The 17,078-nt window shown below is 51.9% G+C and overlaps 1 protein-coding gene across 1 annotated transcript; it reads left to right on the forward strand.

The window, feature by feature from the left end:
• The first annotated feature begins 1,749 nt into the window (after positions 1-1,749).
• On the forward strand, positions 1,750-17,078 carry Robo3 (roundabout guidance receptor 3). The gene is made up of 28 exons (XM_047517337.1): positions 1,750-1,912; positions 4,971-5,297; positions 5,610-5,767; positions 6,122-6,242; positions 6,339-6,477; positions 6,759-6,886; positions 7,158-7,282; positions 8,517-8,688; positions 8,961-9,166; positions 9,389-9,470; positions 9,775-9,940; positions 10,137-10,303; positions 11,026-11,147; positions 11,338-11,563; positions 11,757-11,878; positions 12,139-12,310; positions 12,418-12,603; positions 13,268-13,291; positions 13,373-13,415; positions 13,621-13,760; positions 14,079-14,273; positions 14,427-14,565; positions 14,733-14,945; positions 15,327-15,478; positions 15,579-15,689; positions 15,887-16,048; positions 16,463-16,653; positions 16,997-17,078. The coding sequence occupies exons 1-28, from the start codon at positions 1,750-1,752 to the stop codon at positions 17,006-17,008; spliced, it is 4,164 nt and encodes a 1,387-aa protein (XP_047373293.1). The 3' UTR covers positions 17,009-17,078.

The raw sequence follows: 17,078 nt of genomic DNA on the forward strand, positions 1-17,078 counted from the left end.
AGCAAGACCTCAGAGCATGAAACAGACATATCCCTATCTTTTTCTTGGAAAGAATGTGCCACTAGCCCTTCTTCCACCTACGCCTGTCTCAGCCTCAAGGTCTGCTCTGATCGAGTCTTCCTGAGGCATCATATCCTAGTTCAGCACCGGCAGATGAGGTGCTGAAAGAACAGCTCCCAAGGCTCTGGCTCTAGAGTTGCCAGCCAGAGTTGCCTCCCCGCCCATACCTGGTTTATGCTTGGGGTCTTGCTAAGTCTCGCCAAGAGCTTCGGTGAAGGAGTAGGAAAGACGCTTAAACACACATTAGTTGCAAGTTCTATCAGGAGGAATGTGGACTGAGGAAGGAGTCTTGGGACAAGCCCCTTCTAACCCCTTAACAAGGCCGGGGCTCTCTTGCATGCCCTTGGTCTTGTTTACCCTGGGTCTACTATTGCACATTGCTGCTCCTTCCAGGCAGTGCACGTTTGTCTCACTATCACAGATACTGATGGCGGAGCTGGAACGCTGCCACTCACTCATCAGCAGGACCCTACCCCAGATGGGAAGTCCTGTTCTCTCTCTTTCCCTGACACTCCATGGCCATTTCCAGTCTAGGAAAAGTGAGCATATTTGTTTGTGAGAGTGAGGGGACTGGAAAATCTTTAGGAAAAAAGAGCTATTAAAGAATTCAGAAGTAGACTGGGATTATGGGTGGGGGTCATGTCCCCTCACCCACCCAAGAATGACCCATATTAGGTTTGAACAGATTTACACGAATTTTGCATCCGTCTTTTCTCTTTTCTTACACTTGATTTTACAGAAACAATATTGCTCTTTGTCTGTCCTAGACTTCTTAGTTTCCTTTCAGTCTCCTCAAAAGATGTAAAGCGAATTTAATAAAACATGTCAAAGCAGAGTAATACAGAGTATGCAAATAAATGAGAGTTGCCTGGGTTTCCCTGTGTCCTTCCCTCCAATTTAATTCGTGTTCTGAATATCTCACTGGAACTCCTGGTTTAGGACGTCTGAAGCAAGGACTCCTGGAACAAGGAGGCTAAGGTGAATCACCCATTTCCTGGCCTCCCGGCTGCAGACCAATTAGGGTGAATCTATCCTGGCATTTTCTTCCCACTCCCAACTTCCGCCCCGAATCACCCTCGCCTCCAGAGCTACCATCATTAAGCCCCGAGGCTTGAAAGGAAATGAAAGTCAGGGTTTTGAAAGCTAAAAGAACGTATGCTTACACTTTGCCTCAGTTTACCTGCGGTCCAGGAAAGGACAGGAGACATTTCTGTTTTAAAGTTGGGCAGAAGGAAAGAGTCAGAGCCTCGTTTCTCATCTTGGGTGCTTTGAGAGAGAAAGGAAACTCTCCACGTCCAGAACAGGACTCTGAGCTAGGGGTGCGGGGCGGGGACTCCAACGCGCGCTTTGCGACTCTGGTTTCCTGCCCTGCTAGTGGCGGTCCGGTGGGGGTGGCAGTGCGGAGGGAGGTGGATTAAGCCCTTAATTACGCCGTGATCGGAGTAGCACCTGCTTTCCGCACGCCCAGCTCCCAGGGGACTCTGGCACTGGGGGGGTGGAGAGAAGGACCAGCGAAGGAGGAGGGCACGCGAAGGCACCGGCCGTACCCAGGCGCGCCTGCAGGACAGCGGCACCGTGGCTGTGGCAGCGCGCAGAGGCTGTGGAGGGGCTTACGGCTCCCGGCCCACGGGTCTCAGACCCAGGGGCTGGGCCCCGAGCCCCCAGCCCCAGACCCAATCGGGTCGCGCAATGCTGCGCTACCTGCTCAAAACGCTGCTGCAGATGAACTTGTTCGCGGACTCCCTGGCCGGGGACATCTCCAACTCCAGTGAGCTGCTCTTCGGCGGCTTCAACTCCTCGCTGGCAGCGCTCAACCACAGTTCGCTGCCTCCCAGCGACCCCTCTCTCAACGGTGAGACTGCCCGTGGGGACGTCGGATACCGGGCTAGGGGTGAGGAGAGAGAACTGCGTGGAGAGGAAGGCTAAAGCGCTCCTGTCCCGAAGTCCAGGACTGAGCGGCGCCTTCCAGCACCTCTGGGGAAAGTGGGGTCCAAAAGTTAATTTGGAGCACCTGAGTGGGGGGTATACGAGGAAGGGCGAGGGCTTCAGGGGAGATGGCTACTGAATCCTTTACTTCCCATTTCCCCAACTACCTCCCACGCCCACTCCAGGTGAGGAGAACCGTGGCTTGTGATGGGCAAATCCCACGCTAAGAAAGGCACCGGCCCACCGCTTGGAGGGCAGAGGAGGGGGCACAGTCACCTGCGGGTTTGAGCCTAGGCGGTAACTCGGTGACCTACCCAGGTATCAGGTCTACCTCCAAGATTCGAAGCTTTCCAACAATTCACTCGGGACCAGAGTGAAGAATCCAAAATGTTGGCGGTATTTGCTACGCAGGGGACCAGGACAGCGTTCATTTCAAGGAAAGTTAGAACTAAGTTTGTCTCTCAGTGGTAGGACTCAGAACCAACTCGTCTCGGCAGAGCTACGGCGAGCAGGCAGTGCCGGCGGTGAGGTTGTTACCGCTAATTACGGTGATTAATAAATGACTGGGACGAAGCTCACTCCCCAAGCGCAGCGGGGAGGCGGCAATATTGGGCTGCGGGCTGCCTGGGGAGAAGCCCCATTGCGCCTCCTGCTGGCAGTGTCAGGAACTCCCACCTTCCAGCACACCTTTGCGGGGTTTCTTTGCAGGTACTTCCTACCCAATCCCTCCGCCTTAGCGCTCTCTAGTTCAGTAGCGACCACTGCGCAGGGGGCTCGAAGGTGGCAAGAAAGGAAAACTGAGCAATGTGTGTGTTTGTATGTTGAGTACTCCAGGTGCTGGGGAGGAGTCCCAGAGCCCCATTAGCATGACCATTAGCTATTCATTAGGCTGCTGTAGAAGAATCTCCAGAGACAAGGAATGACAGGGATGAAATTCCAGGGAAAGGGAGCCTGCAGCTGTGTCTACAGGAATTAGGGAGAAAGAATCAGGCAGAAGGGTGTGGTATGTATGGGAGGAATGGAGAAGAAGACGATGGGGAATGAGCTGGAATCCTACAAGCTGGTGATTCTACAGGATTCCCATGGGTTCAAGCACAGAGACCCTTCTCACTATGCCCCAGAGTCACGCCTTCACTCATCTAAGGCTTTTACAGAGTTTTTACCATACATGGTCACATTTAAGCTTGAAAAATTAATGAGTTATATAGGAAAGATGTTAATAATCACATTTTGCTGCTGAGGAAACAAATTTATAGAGGTTGACTGGTACCCCAAATGGTCACAAAAACAGGATGAAGCAAAATCTTGGCAATAACACGTCTGTCTGCTTTCATCATACCTGAGTGTTGTTTAAAGAGGAAAAATAATATTTGGGACTGCTTGAATCAATCCAGGTAGAGACTGTAGAGGCCATGATAAGGTAGGGAGTGCGGGGCAAGAAGAGCCCTTAAGGAATAGTAGAATCACCTTGTGTTGACCCTTCCCCCAAGGGCTTTACACCCATTCTGGTTGGGGACTCCAACCACTGATAATGGCTCAGAGAAGTTAAATAATTTGTCCAAGTTGTTACAGTTATGCAGTGTTAAAGTCTGAAAACCCAGCCCTGAGTGTTTGGAAGTCAAAGTCTGGAATTTTAACTACTCCTGGACTCACCATGGAGTGTGCCCAAATTGGAACTAGGATGGGATGGTGGAATACCCATGAGCTGCAGAGATTTCCATGTGGAGGGGAGAAGATAGAGAAAATCATTCCCTTCCCCAAGTGGGAGAGAAACTGATCTTGTCTCCAACTGTTAAATAAACTGTCCCCAGGATAAAACCAGAAGAACCTAACCAGTTCAGCTTTGTTTACCCTAGAACGTCTAAGAGTATGGGCAGGAAGTGAAATCTAATCCTACACCCAGCCTTTGGAAGCAAGAGGTCCCTGAGGATTTTGGAACAGGGTGGGTTGGGCGTGGGCGAAGGAAGGCGCTGAACAGATGTGCCTAGTAGTCCCTGGTTATTTAAGGACGTCAGATTACACAATACTGCAGCGGCGCCTACTGGCCCAAACAGGTTATAAATCCTTTTCCGAGGTCCGGAGAAAGAGATGAGTATTTTAACAAGCTCCCGGTTTCTTCCTGGATCCCAAACAGTGCCACAGAAGATAAAACAGGCAGAAATCTGTAGGACAAATGAGTGGCATGGGTAGAACTTGACGGCTAACTCATCCGAGGCAACACGGGCTGTAGGATTTATTTTCCAGCAGCGTAATTTTTTTTTTTTTTTTTTTACTTTTCTTTGCTACATCTAGTAAAATAATCTTTTGAAAGCACTGCTTAGAAAAAGGAGCATTACAGACATTTACACTCTCATTTGCATTCAATACCTGTGATGTCACAGAACTCCCAAAACTAAAGGAGGTTATCTGGGGTGTCACAGAGACCAGGTTAAGAACTTCTTCCTTCTTGTCTCAGGCCCCAGCCATGTCATTCATGTCTTCCCTTTCATAAGGGATCCCAGGTTAATCCACATTGTCCATTCACTAGTCAGGGACTATACGGAGGTCAAGAACCAAAACCCAAGTGGTGCTCTGCTGGGTGTTCACTAGGCAAGTAGAATCCAGCACCAGTGGGTGAAAACCAGCTGACTAGACATGTAGTATTAACACCAAGTCACGGCCTAGTTATTCCCCACCTAAATTTCGCAGGAGAGAAGGCTGAGTCTTTAGGAATTCCAGAAAGTAGGTCCAGGAATTTGTGTCCTGATTCCTTTACTGATCTGCCTGTCTGTAGGCATCTCCTTTCCAGTCTAAGAACGTCTGCCAACAAAGAGATACTAGAGCCTACAGAGGAAGAGGGTGGGCAGGGTGGACTTTGCTCTAGCAGCTGAAGCTTGGGAAATGAAACAACCAAAAGGTTCTCTTTCCTTTTGGAGCCTCAGTGGCTTTCCCAAATTCCCGATCTGAGCTTTTTGCTCACCCCGCCCCCACCGTCGCCTCCCCAGAGTCAAGAATTGGGCCAGAGGACGCTATGCCGCGCATCGTGGAGCAGCCACCAGATCTACTGGTCTCCCGGGGCGAGCCGGCCACGCTGCCCTGTCGTGCTGAGGGCCGACCTAGACCCAACATCGAATGGTACAAGAATGGGGCACGCGTGGCCACAGCACGCGAGGACCCGCGCGCGCACCGCCTGCTGCTGCCCAGCGGCGCCCTCTTCTTTCCGAAAATTGTGCATGGGCGCCGTGCTCGACCGGATGAGGGAATCTACACTTGTGTGGCCCGCAACTACCTGGGGGTTGCAGCTAGTCGAAATGCCTCTCTTGAAGTAGCAGGTGAGAATTCTGTCGTTAACTGATAGTTTCCAGAGCCTGGGGGTGGTGGGGGCCACCGGGCAAAACTAGGAAGAGTCATCCTCAGGGGGCTCAGCCCATTCAGCATCTTCCTCTGGTCTCTAATGCCGAAATTATGGCCAGAGGAGGAAGTGGGTCTGACTCAAGCCTTGTAATTTGGAACCTGAAAAAAGCTCAGGTCTGCTGTGATCCATCTACCCCTACACAACACTATACTTGGATCCTCACCAAGTTAGGTCACATCATACTGTTTATTCTCCTGACCCTTTTCCCTTGACACCCCTCTCTCTTCAGTCCTCCGTGATGATTTCCGGCAGTCTCCTGGAAACGTGGTGGTGGCAGTGGGGGAGCCAGCAGTAATGGAATGTGTGCCCCCCAGGGGCCACCCAGAACCTTTGGTGACTTGGAAGAAGGACAGTGCAAGGCTTAAAGAGGAGGAGGGAAGGATTACGGTGAGGGATGGGGCCACAGGCTATGAGTCTGGCACCAGACTCAAAGGAGGAAGGCCCAAATCTAAGTCTCTGGGGCCTGGGAATAATTTCTTGATATTGATGAGGTTGGAGATTTGAGATCAGAGCATCAGGTAACCAGAAACTGAGAGTCAGCTATTGAGTAAGTGAAAAGGAGGGTAGGATGAAATAGAGATTAGAGAGGTGGGAGCATGATGTCCCAGGGAGTCCTTATCTGATACATGGGTCAATTTCATTGGTCTTCTTCCTGGACTTGCTGTGAGAACCAGATACACTTTACACACACACATACTTTGATGGCTATAAAGGACCAAAGTTACCATTATTACCCTGCAGATTCGTGGAGGGAAGCTGATGATGTCACACACACTCAAGAGTGATGCCGGGATGTATGTGTGTGTGGCATCCAACATGGCAGGAGAACGGGAGAGTGGGGCAGCTGAACTTGTGGTACTGGGTAGGCACTGGGAGTTTTGGAATTATGGGAGTGGGTAACCCAGAAAGTAAGTAACTGTGCAGACCCCCTGACTGATCATTGGTTCCCACTCTTTAGAACGTCCCTCATTCCTGCGAAGACCAGTAAACCAGGTGGTCCTGGCTGATGCCCCTGTTAATTTCCTATGTGAGGTGGAGGGGGATCCCCCACCTCATCTGCACTGGCGCAAGGAGGATGGGGAACTGCCCACAGGCAGGTGAGAAGCCCCCTTCTGCTTGTGCGGAGACCCAAACAGCTCAAATTGGAAGGCAGACACCCTCTCACTTGAGGGAGGGCACAGAGAAGTCTCCTCCTCAGAGACAGTGGCCCCAGTCGTGTCCAGTCCCCCCCCCCACCATCCCAACTTGTGGGTACCAGCTTCTATTTCTGTTGAGTACTGCCTTATCTTTTTGTACCCTGACCCTGGTGTCTGTCCTGGGGGAGAGAGAAGGGGTCTGTAGCTGTGACCAACCCAGCCTGGGGTGGGGAGTGGAGCAGGTATGAGATCCGGAGCGACCACAGCCTTTGGATTGGGCAAGTGAGTGCTGAAGATGAGGGGACTTACACCTGTGTGGCGGAGAACAGCGTGGGCCGTGTGGAAGCATCTGGTTCCCTCAGTGTTCACGGTGAGGGCTCCACCTGGGACTGCCTGCAGGTGGGGTGATATGAGGGAAGAAGAAGGATGGGTTGCAGTGCAGGGAATTGGAGAGAAAGAGTGGGAGATGTGGGTGGGTTGCCTGAGACTTCTGGAAGGAGAGAAAAGAGAGTTAAACAAACTCTAGTGGGAGGTGGGTGTCTGCTTCTATTTAAGCAAGGCTTGGGCTTCTCTCTCCTGTTCCTTCACTCTCCTTCTTAGTACTACAGAGTCCCTTTCCTTTATCTCACTCCCCTTCCTAGTCCCGCCTCAGTTGGTGACCCAACCCCAAGATCAGATGGCAGCTCTTGGAGAGAATGTGACTTTCAAGTGTGAGACTAAAGGAAACCCCCCACCTGCCATCTTCTGGCAGAAAGAAGGAAGTCAAGTAGGTGGCTCTCTCCAAAACACTGCCTGTCAGCTCTTTCTCTGGGCCTTCCTCCCTCTGCATTCTGCAAACTTTTCTCTGGGTCTTCTGTTTTGCCTTTGGTACCCTACCCCTAGAAACTCTTGCAAATTACTTGGGAGCATTAAATAAAATAATGAATATAAAGTGACTGGAACATTTGGACACTTTAAAAAAACAGTAATATGTTTAGTAACATTACTGTTTATAACAGTAATATGTTTAGGTGGTAGTGAACAGTCATGGATGATAATTCCTTGGAGAATCTTTCTATTTTGGGACAAAGATGTCCTGAGGATGAGGCAAATCCAATTAGATTCCTGCTCCCTTAGGTCCTTTGGGGCCTTGGTTTTAGACCTAACATACTGCTCTGGAAACCAAGAATTGAACTAAAGCTGCTCAGGGTGGAAAACTATTTGCTTTGCCTATTTATAGCTCTCTCCACCAGGGGAAGCTAACTGTCACCCCCTTTCTACTTAGCAAACAAATGCCATATCACACAACCCAAGAACATTCACTGAAGTTTGAACATAAGTAACTTCCTATAAGGGAGAGGTGGGAATTTTGCTACTGGAAACAGGGTCAGTATAATAAGTCTGATTATCACCACTCCACAAGAAAACCCAGCAACCTACTTACTACCTTATTCCAAATTTGTAGTCACATTTTTTTTTTAATCTTCTCTATCACCTGTGACTGATGCATTTTAATAAGATTCTCACAGAATGACAATGGTGATGGTAAAGGGGATGGGTCTCAGTCAGAGACAGCCTGAACCCAAACCTGTCTCTTTATTTTCCATGTGTCTATCTAAAGTAAAATGTTAAAGCCAGAAAGAAGGGGAAAAATTTAAAATTTATCATATAAGGTTTTTGAAGATTTTCATATTATTACTTTATTTAAACCTCCTATCCCCTAAGAATCAAATTTGGGTAAAATGGAGCTCAGAAAAGTTTAATAGTTTGCTCAGAGTTTTCCAGCTAATAAGTCACAGGGGTGTGAAATTGTCCCCAAGATCTTCTAGTAAAATTCCTTCATGTAAAATTCCTTTTTGTGAAAAGTCCTAACTGCTTTGCCTGAGGTCATTTCAATGGCTGAGGGCAGAGTGCAAACTAGAACCTTAGGATTCTTTGGGTTCTGAGATTGACAGGCCTGGAGAATTCTCCCTGCCTAGCTGCCTGCTCATTCTACATCTTGGTCCCTTACTCTGTCATAGGTCCTGCTTTTCCCTAGCCAGTCACTTCAACCCACGGGGCGCTTCTCAGTCTCTCCAAGAGGCCAGCTCAACATCACTGAAGTGCAGAGTGAGGATGCTGGCTACTATGTATGCCAGGCTGTCAGTGTGGCTGGCAGCATCCTGGCCAAGGCCCTGTTGGAGATAAAAGGAGGTATTTGCCCATGGACCCATGGTCTGGAAAAACATGGCCTAAAGAGACTAGTTTCTCTTGAATGCTGTGCAGTATGTCTGGGAGGGGTTATGTCTTTAAAGTTTGGAACAGCACAGAATCATCCCAAGCAGAGTCTACAGATGATTATCAAAGTTCTCTCTGATTAGTGGGAGGGTTGGGGTGAGGGAAGGTGAAAAGGCAGAGAATGAGGACTACAGAGGGGCTATTTGCTTGACCCTAGACTCCTCAGATGCCTAATTTCTTCCTCTCAGCCTCCTTGGATGGGCTGCCTCCCATCGTCCTCCAGGGACCAGCCAATCAGACACTAACCCTTGGCTCCTCTGTATGGCTGCCGTGCAGAGTGACTGGGAACCCTCAGCCCAGTGTCCGATGGAAGAAGGATGGACAGTGGCTGCAGGGCAATGACCACCAGTTCAACCTAATGGCCAATGGCACCCTGTACATCACCAATGTGCAGGTGAGTGCCACCCAGGGGGCTCTTATAACTAAGAATGAATGGCTGTCTGGTCCACATTCCCAATGCTAGTAAGTATCTCCTGGGCCTCTAACCACGTTTCTACTCTGCTCTCAGACCTCCTAAAGTATCTGGCATATTTTTCATCCTTCTATTACCTGCCTTCACCCCCTCACCTTACCCTGCTCCACTCCCAGTGTGCCAGTGCTCTACCCTCTCCTGCAGGAGATGGACATGGGTTTCTACAGCTGTGTGGCCAAGAGTTCCATAGGAGAGGCCACATGGAGTAGCTGGCTTAGGAAACGGGGTGAGTTTATTTTTCATGCCCTCGATTTGCCAGCACCCTTCTCCAAACCTGCTTCAAGGTAGTCAGTACCTCCCCCAAATCCCAGGACTAATTTTATCTTCCAAACGCCATGGCCGTGGTGGTGGGGATGAGGAAGACAGAAGTGGTGCAAGTGGGAGGCAGAAGTGAGTAGGGATTAGTACACTAGGCTACCCTATGACCATCACCATGGTTCGCAGTTCCACAGCTCCTCTGGGAAAGAGGCAGGCTACACTGGGGTCATACTTTTTCCATTCTTCTACTTAATGATTATCTACCACTGCAGAAGATTGGGGAGCATCACCAGATCCTCCTACAGAACTGAGTACCCTTCCAGGCCCTCCCTCTCAGCCAGTGGTCACTGAGATCACCAAGAACAGCATTACCCTGACCTGGAAGCCCAATCCGCAGACTGGGGCTACAGTCACCTCTTACGTGATAGAGGCCTTTAGGTATGGAGAAAGTTTTGAATTCAAACCTGAAGAGCAAACTCCTGTGTCCTGAGGGTCTGCTATTGTGGGGAGGGATTATACAGACCTCTCTCCTAAGGAAAGGAGGTAGCAGGATTCCATAGAGAATGAATGAGAGGGAGAAGACAGGTTGGGAGTTCCTGGCTTAGAAAAAACTGTCACCTTATTCTTGGTATAGCCAAGCAGCTGGCAACACATGGCGGACAGTGGCAGATGGTGTGCAGCTGGAGACACACACAATCAGCGGTCTGCAGCCCAATACCATCTACCTGTTTCTGGTGCGAGCTGTTGGAACCTGGGGCCTCAGTGAACCCAGCCCTGTCTCCGAGCCTGTCCGCACGCAGGGTAAGGTCAGAATGCCTGGGCTTGTGGGTGTGACATGTAACACTACAAAGCATTCTCTGCCAAAACCATGGCACCGTGGCAGTTCAGAGCTCTTTCCTGCTATGCCAGGTCTATTCTGGTGGCCCAGCCTGGAATAAGAGGTCGTGTTTCCCTCTTTAAGAGGGGACAAGAGAGAAGGGAGGGCCAGGTGTGGTGGCACACACCTATAATCCCAGCAGCTCAGAAGGCTGAGTGAGGCAGAAGGATCACAAGCTCGAAGCTAGCCTCAGCAACTTAGTGAGGCACTAAACAACTTAGAGAAACCCTGTCTGTAAATAAAATATAAAAAAGGGCTGGGGATGTCCCTCAGTGGTTAAGTGCTACTTATAAAATATAAAAGAGAGACAGAGAGGAGGGAGGGAAGGAATATGTATTCATTCATCTCAGTAGTCCTTACTTCTGAGCGTTTTTTCCAATCAATTGTTAAGACTAGAAGGATCTTTGTGTTTGAGATGAGGAACTTGGAGGTCTTTATAGGATGCATATGTAGTTATGCAGGAAGAATACTGAGTTGGACACCTGGGCCCATCTCTGCAAACTACTCCCCCTCCTGACTCTGGGTGTGCTCTGGTGTTATAAGTGGTACAGTCTGTGGGGCAGGATAGAGGTAGGATACAAGCACACCCTCAGTCTTGTCTTCCTGTCCATTGTGGCCCCTGCTAAGTGGGCTCTTTGGTTGACAGATAGCCATCCAACCAGGCCAGTGGAAGACCCATGGAGAGGCCAGCGGGGAATGGCTGAAGTGGCCGTGCGAATGCAGGAGCCCATAGTCCTTGGGCCCCGAACTCTGCAGGTGTCCTGGACTGTGAGTAGAGCACAGGAATGAGGTTAAGTTTGGGGATGTTGATGGGGAACACGAGGGCATCCGAGAATGACTATGGGAGAGTGGGAGGTGAGTGGTTGGGGAAGGTGGCATGAGTAGGGGAGGGACGGGGCCTGAGGACATGTGTGGCCCCAGTCACCCTCTCTGGTACATCTTATTCTGTCTCTTATAGGTGGATGGCCCAGTCCAGCTGGTGCAAGGTTTCCGGGTATCCTGGAGGGTAGCAGGTCCTAATGGGGGAAGCTGGACAGTGCTGGATCTACAGACCCCAAGCCAGCAAAGTACTGTGCTAAGAGGACTCCCACCAGGGACCCAAATCCAGATTAAGGTGCAAGCCCAAGGCCAGGAGGGGCTGGGGGCTGAAAGCCCTTTTGTGACCAGGAACATTCCTGAGGAGGGTAAGTAGGGCCACAGAACTGTTTATGGACAAGAGGGGAAAGGGAGTGGGTAGGGTGGAAGTTTACAAGGCAAGGTGAGTAGGTGGGAAGGAGAGGTGCCTCTTAGTTCTCTAAGATAAGAACAGGGAGGGGAAGATTGGGGTAGCTTGCAATGACTGTCTGTATCTTTCTCATCATGCTCCACCTGGCCCAGCCCCCAGTGGTCCCCCCCAGGGAGTGGCAGTAGCCTTGGGGGGTGATGGCAACAGCAGTATCACTGTGTCCTGGGAGCCTCCACTGCCCTCTCAGCAAAATGGGGTCATTACTGAATACCAGGTACAGGACTTGAGAAGGGACTGGATGGGAGGGATGGGGAGAGTCGGTGGGGGAGAATCTAGGTTAGGTTCAGTGTGGAGGGAACCTAGGGCCGGCTTTGGGGCTGTGATGAGATTAGGGGAGAGGAGAGTGGTTTCATAGTGTTGTCTTCAGGCTGAATTGTGCCTGGCTAAGCTCCCTCTATCATTCAGAGTCTCAAGTTTCCCCGTGGGGCCAGAATTCCATTTCTGACTCCCTAAAGTAAGTCTCGGTCTCCATAGATCTGGTGCCTGGGTAATGACAGTCGCTTCCACCTCAACCGGTCTGCGGCAGGCTGGGCACGCTCCGTGATGCTGCGGGGACTGCTGCCGGGTCTGCTCTACCATACCCTGGTCGCCGCGGCCACCAGCGCTGGCGTGGGCGTGACCAGTGCCCCGGTGCTCGTACAGCTGCGTGAGTCCGGGGTTCCTGTGCTAGAGTGCCTGTGGGGTCAAGGAACGGACCTTCCCCAGCTCCTGGGTTTCGGGCTCCTACTCCTCTCACCTCCCTGACCCCCACAGCGTCCCCGCCGGGAATGGAGCCTGGGCTCGAGGTGGGCCCGGGGCTGACGGAGCGGCTGGCGAGGGTGCTGCGGGACCCTGCCTTCCTCGCAGGCAGCGGTGCAGCCTTCGGGGCGCTGCTGCTCGGGCTCTGCGCCGCCCTCTACCGGCGCCGGAAGCAGCGCAAAGAGCTCAGCCACTACACGGGTGAGAGCAGGGCCAGGGGGACGGGCTTGGGCCTCAGAGTGGACAGAAACTGGAGGGGAACCAGGAGAGCCTGAGGGGCGAGTGTGGTGGGGAGCTCAGCCTCTCTGCGAGTAGGGCAGGGCCAGGAGGAAGGGGTCGCTGCGCAAGCTCACCCACTCGGGGTGGGCACGGTGGCACGCGGAACTGCCAGGTTAGGAAATTTTGGGGAAAAGGGTGGACCACAAGGGAACAGGACCTGGATTTGCGGGGAGGGGTGAGGTTTGCCACTAAGACAAGAGGGCAGGCTATGCAGCTCAATAAGCAGGAAAGCCCACGTGGTGACAGGGGAGGGGGTAGGGCCAGGAGGTAAATTGTGAATTGGTCTGAATGGCAAGAAGGGTCTAATGAAATGAGGCCACCTGAATTCTGCTATTGCCCAGTAAGGGATGTCTCTGCAGATATGCTGAAGTCTTGAGGTCAGTGGTTTCTGATCTTGCTACATAAAGGAACCACTTGGGGAACTTTAGAAGAATTGAGACCTGAGTCCCACCCCCAGAAATTGGTCCAGGGTACAGTTTGAATGGTAGAATTGGGACCAGGGTCAACAAGTGAATAAACATATGGGTGCGTCTGATCCCTCGCCTCATTTCCCCTCTTCTTTCTCCCACGGGTTCCTTTTCGGAAGCCTCCTTTGCCTACACACCCGCAGGTAAGCATTCTCTGCCCCAGTGAGGCTCAGACCCCCAGTACTGGTTCTTCTCTCACTGGTTCTCCCCCTCATCTTCTCCAGTGTCCTTCCCACACTCAGAGGGACTCTCTGGAGCCAGTTCCAGGTAATTCTCTTAACCTGTCTGCCAAGGACAATCTCTTTCATTGAGAGCCCACTCCTCCTTCTCAGGTCTCCCTAAGCTGAGGATCTCCCAGCTCCCATCCCCAACCACACCATTACTATCTGTGACTCTCAATTACTGCCACCTGCTTTACCTTTGAGGACCTCTTTACGCTCTCCATCCTCAACATTCACCTGCTCCCCCTCAGGCCACCCATAGGCCTTGGCCCTGCCCCCTACCCATGGCTGGCAGACTCGTGGCCCCACCCATCCGGAAGCCCATCAGCCCAGGAACCTAGAGGAAGCTGCTGCCCCAGCAATCCTGATCCAGACGACAGATACTACAATGGTGAGGAGTTCTAATTCTCTCAGGGGCACACACAGCCCTGCCCCCTTCTCTTAGTCTACTGGGGCAAACTGAAGGGAGCTGAGGAGGCCCAGTCTTCCTGAGGTTGGTTAGTCCTGGGCTGGTGGTGGGGGAGGGGGTGATTAATCAGGGGAATGTCTTTCAGCCCTGACCTTCACCTTGGTTTGGCATGTAAGGTTTGAAGTGGGGGAGGAAGTTGATTTGGTGGGTTCTCCTTTTGCCCTCCATTCTTCTGTTGTCCTCTATTTTCTGTCTCTGCCCTTTTCTCCTCCACTGGGCTTCCCTCTTTTTCCTTCTCAGAAGCAGGAATCTCCCTATATTTGGCTCAGACTGCCCGGGGCACTGCTGTCCCTGGCGAGGGTCCTGTCTACAGCACCATTGACCCAGCAGGGGAGGAGCTGCAGACCTTCCATGGGGGATTTCCACAACACCCCTCAGGGGACCCAGGCACCTGGAGCCAGTATGCTCCTCCAGAATGGAGCCAGGGGGATAGTGGTATGACCCCAGTTCCTAACACCCCCATGTTAGCCCTGTCGAGAACATCCTCCACCCTAACTCTCTGACACCTAGGCCAATACTTCCTTCTGATATGTCTCATCTTTGGCCCTTTCCTGCCATTTTTGATGTGGCTCCATCTACTCTTCTCAGGAGCCAGGGGAGGCAAAGTGAAGCTTCTGGGGAAGCCTGTGCAGATGCCCTCTCTGAACTGGCCAGAAACCCTGCCACCACCTCCCCCTTCCTGTGAACTGAGCTGCCCAGAGGAGCCTGAGGAGGATCTGGAGGGCAGGTAAGGATGCTGCCTGCTGCAGCCCCCCACCAATGGACCTGCCTAGAGCCTCCTGGGGCAGGCCGGCGGAGATGCTGGTAGAGGAAGGGAGGGGGCAAAAGGAAGAGCAAGAGGAAGGTATAGGAACTACTTGGTCCTTCCCTTCTCTCCTGCATCTTTGCCCTCAGCTCAGAGTCAGAAGAATGGTGCCCACCAATGCCCGAGAGAAGCCACCTGACTGAGCCCAGCTCCGGTGGAGGGTGCCTGGTTGCTCCATCCCAAGGGGAAAAACCCTCTCCCACACCCTCCTATGGACAGCAGTCCACAGCCACTCTTACCCCCTCTCCTCCTGACCCTCCCCAGCCCCCTAGTGATCTTCCCCATCTCCATCAGATGCCCAGGTAGGGAGGTTTATAGTACTTCACGTATTACAAGCCTTCAGTACATATCTATTCAGTGGTTGTTGGGGTAGATGGGTATGTGAATCTGGGGTACAGAGGTCTCAGGGCTGTGTCAGGGTGGATGTGTGATTTGTGGAAAAGCATGGAAGTTTACAAAGTCTCTCACTCCCTTCTCTCTCTTCATTGGAGAGAGTCTGCAAGCTTCCTGAAGCATTTCCAACATGACCTTCCTTATGCTTCCCAAGCTCGGGAGGCCTTCTAGGGGAAGGGCCATGTCCTATTCATCTGTAGAAGGCTGAGTGTCCAGTACAGTGCCTGGCAGATATTAGACTCCTAATTTTGTGTGGAGTGAGCAAATGCTGAAGCCTCATGTCATTGCAGGAGGGTGCCCCTTGGGCCAAGTTCCCCTCTCAGTGTGTCCCAGCCCACTCTGAGTAGCCACGAAGGGAGGCCTGCTGGCCTGAGTGCTGGTCTCACATCCTCCCATCACCTGGGCCCCAGCCCTGTCCCAAGTACAACCAGCAGTGCCCCAGGTGAGTTTGCAGGCCCTCAAGTTATGCCCACCTCCCTACACTCCCTTCAAAATTATTTCTCTCTTTTACTTATCCTTTCTCCAATCTCCTAATGCTACAGGGAGAACCCGGCAGGTGCCTGGGGAGATGACTCCCCCACTTCAAGGACCCAGTGCCCGAATCCGGAAGAAATCCAAGGCTCTTCACTATAGGAGGGAGCATAGTCCTGGGGGTGAGGGGATCCTACACCTTGGAGATGGCGACAGTCAGTACTGGGTACAGGCAGGAAGCTAAGGATGGGTTCTTGGGACTGAAGCAGGTGAAGCCAAATCTTCATTTTCAGCCTCCTGGTGTCAGGGATTAGATGTGGGAGAAAGATTAGTGTCAGGTGAGGCAGGAGACTCTGCTGAAAATAGGTCTCTTCTTCAGACTTGCCCCCACCACCCCTGCCACCACCAGAGGAGGAGGTAAGCTGGGCCTTGGGGCTGAGAGCAGCAGGCAGCATGTCCTCCTTGGAGCGAGAGCACAGTGGGGAGAGGAGAGTGGTGCAGGTGGTGCCTCTGGGGGCCCAGCGAGGACCCCATCCAGATGGTAAGGAGGGCCAGGGCAGTAGGGAGGGACTGGAAGCTGGTAGTAGGGTTCATGGATCTGGTCAATGTCAAAGACTCTCTTGTCTCTCTCACTCTTGCTAAGCAAAATCCCCTGAGGTCTGCAAGATAAATCCTTTCCCTGGACTAAAGCCCAGAACAAGAGAAGAGTTGTTTCTAGGTGTTCTCTCTTCCCTAAGGCTCTCTCTGCTTGGGAGTTACCCACGTGTTTCTGAACCCCTATTATGTCAAGACCATGTACTGCATGCTCTGCTTCTTCTCAGCCTCTTGCATGACAGAACCTGAAACCTGCTCCTTTATCATCTCAGAGCTGGGATGGTAGTTGGGTGACAAGTGAGTGAGTGGCAATGTTTTGTCATCTGCCTGTGTCCAGCTGCCCTTCTCTGTTGTGCTGCAGAAGAGGCCTGGCTCCCATATGGCAGACCAAGCTTCCTGTCCCGTGGCCAGGGCACCAGCAACTGTTCCACTGCTGGCAGCAATTCTTCCAGAGGCTCTGGCAGCTCTCGGGGCTCCCGGGGTCCTGGACGGAGCAGGAGCCGGAGCCGAAGCCAAAGCCAGAACCAGAGGCCAGGACAGAAACGTCGAGAGGTAGGAGCCAGAGATCACACAGAAATGATGCACAGGGATAGGGAGGGTGACCAATTGGTGACTGAAAATAGGAAGACAGGAAAGGGCTTGCAGAGAAGATTGAAAGGAAGGGAATGAGTGATGGGGAAGGGAGGAGTCCTCTAGAAGAAATGATAAGGGATGACAGTAAGATGACATATACGAGTCTATGGGTACCCCCTAGAACTGGATTAAGTGAAAAGCTGATCCATTACTGTGGCTTGTTTGTCCTGGCCCAGGGCTTACCAAAACAGTCAGTCCCCACGGCTCGCTCTCTCTCTCTTGCTCTTGTTCTTGCTCTCTCTTTCTCTCATTCACTCTCTAGGAGCCAAGATGACCTTTGATGAGGCAATGAGAACACTGAGCGTTCCATGGGGCAGGGGATGGAACACCCTCTCATAGTAAAC

The sequence above is a fragment of the Sciurus carolinensis genome, chromosome 11, assembly GCF_902686445.1.
Source record: "Sciurus carolinensis chromosome 11, mSciCar1.2, whole genome shotgun sequence".
NCBI lineage: Eukaryota > Metazoa > Chordata > Mammalia > Rodentia > Sciuridae > Sciurus > Sciurus carolinensis.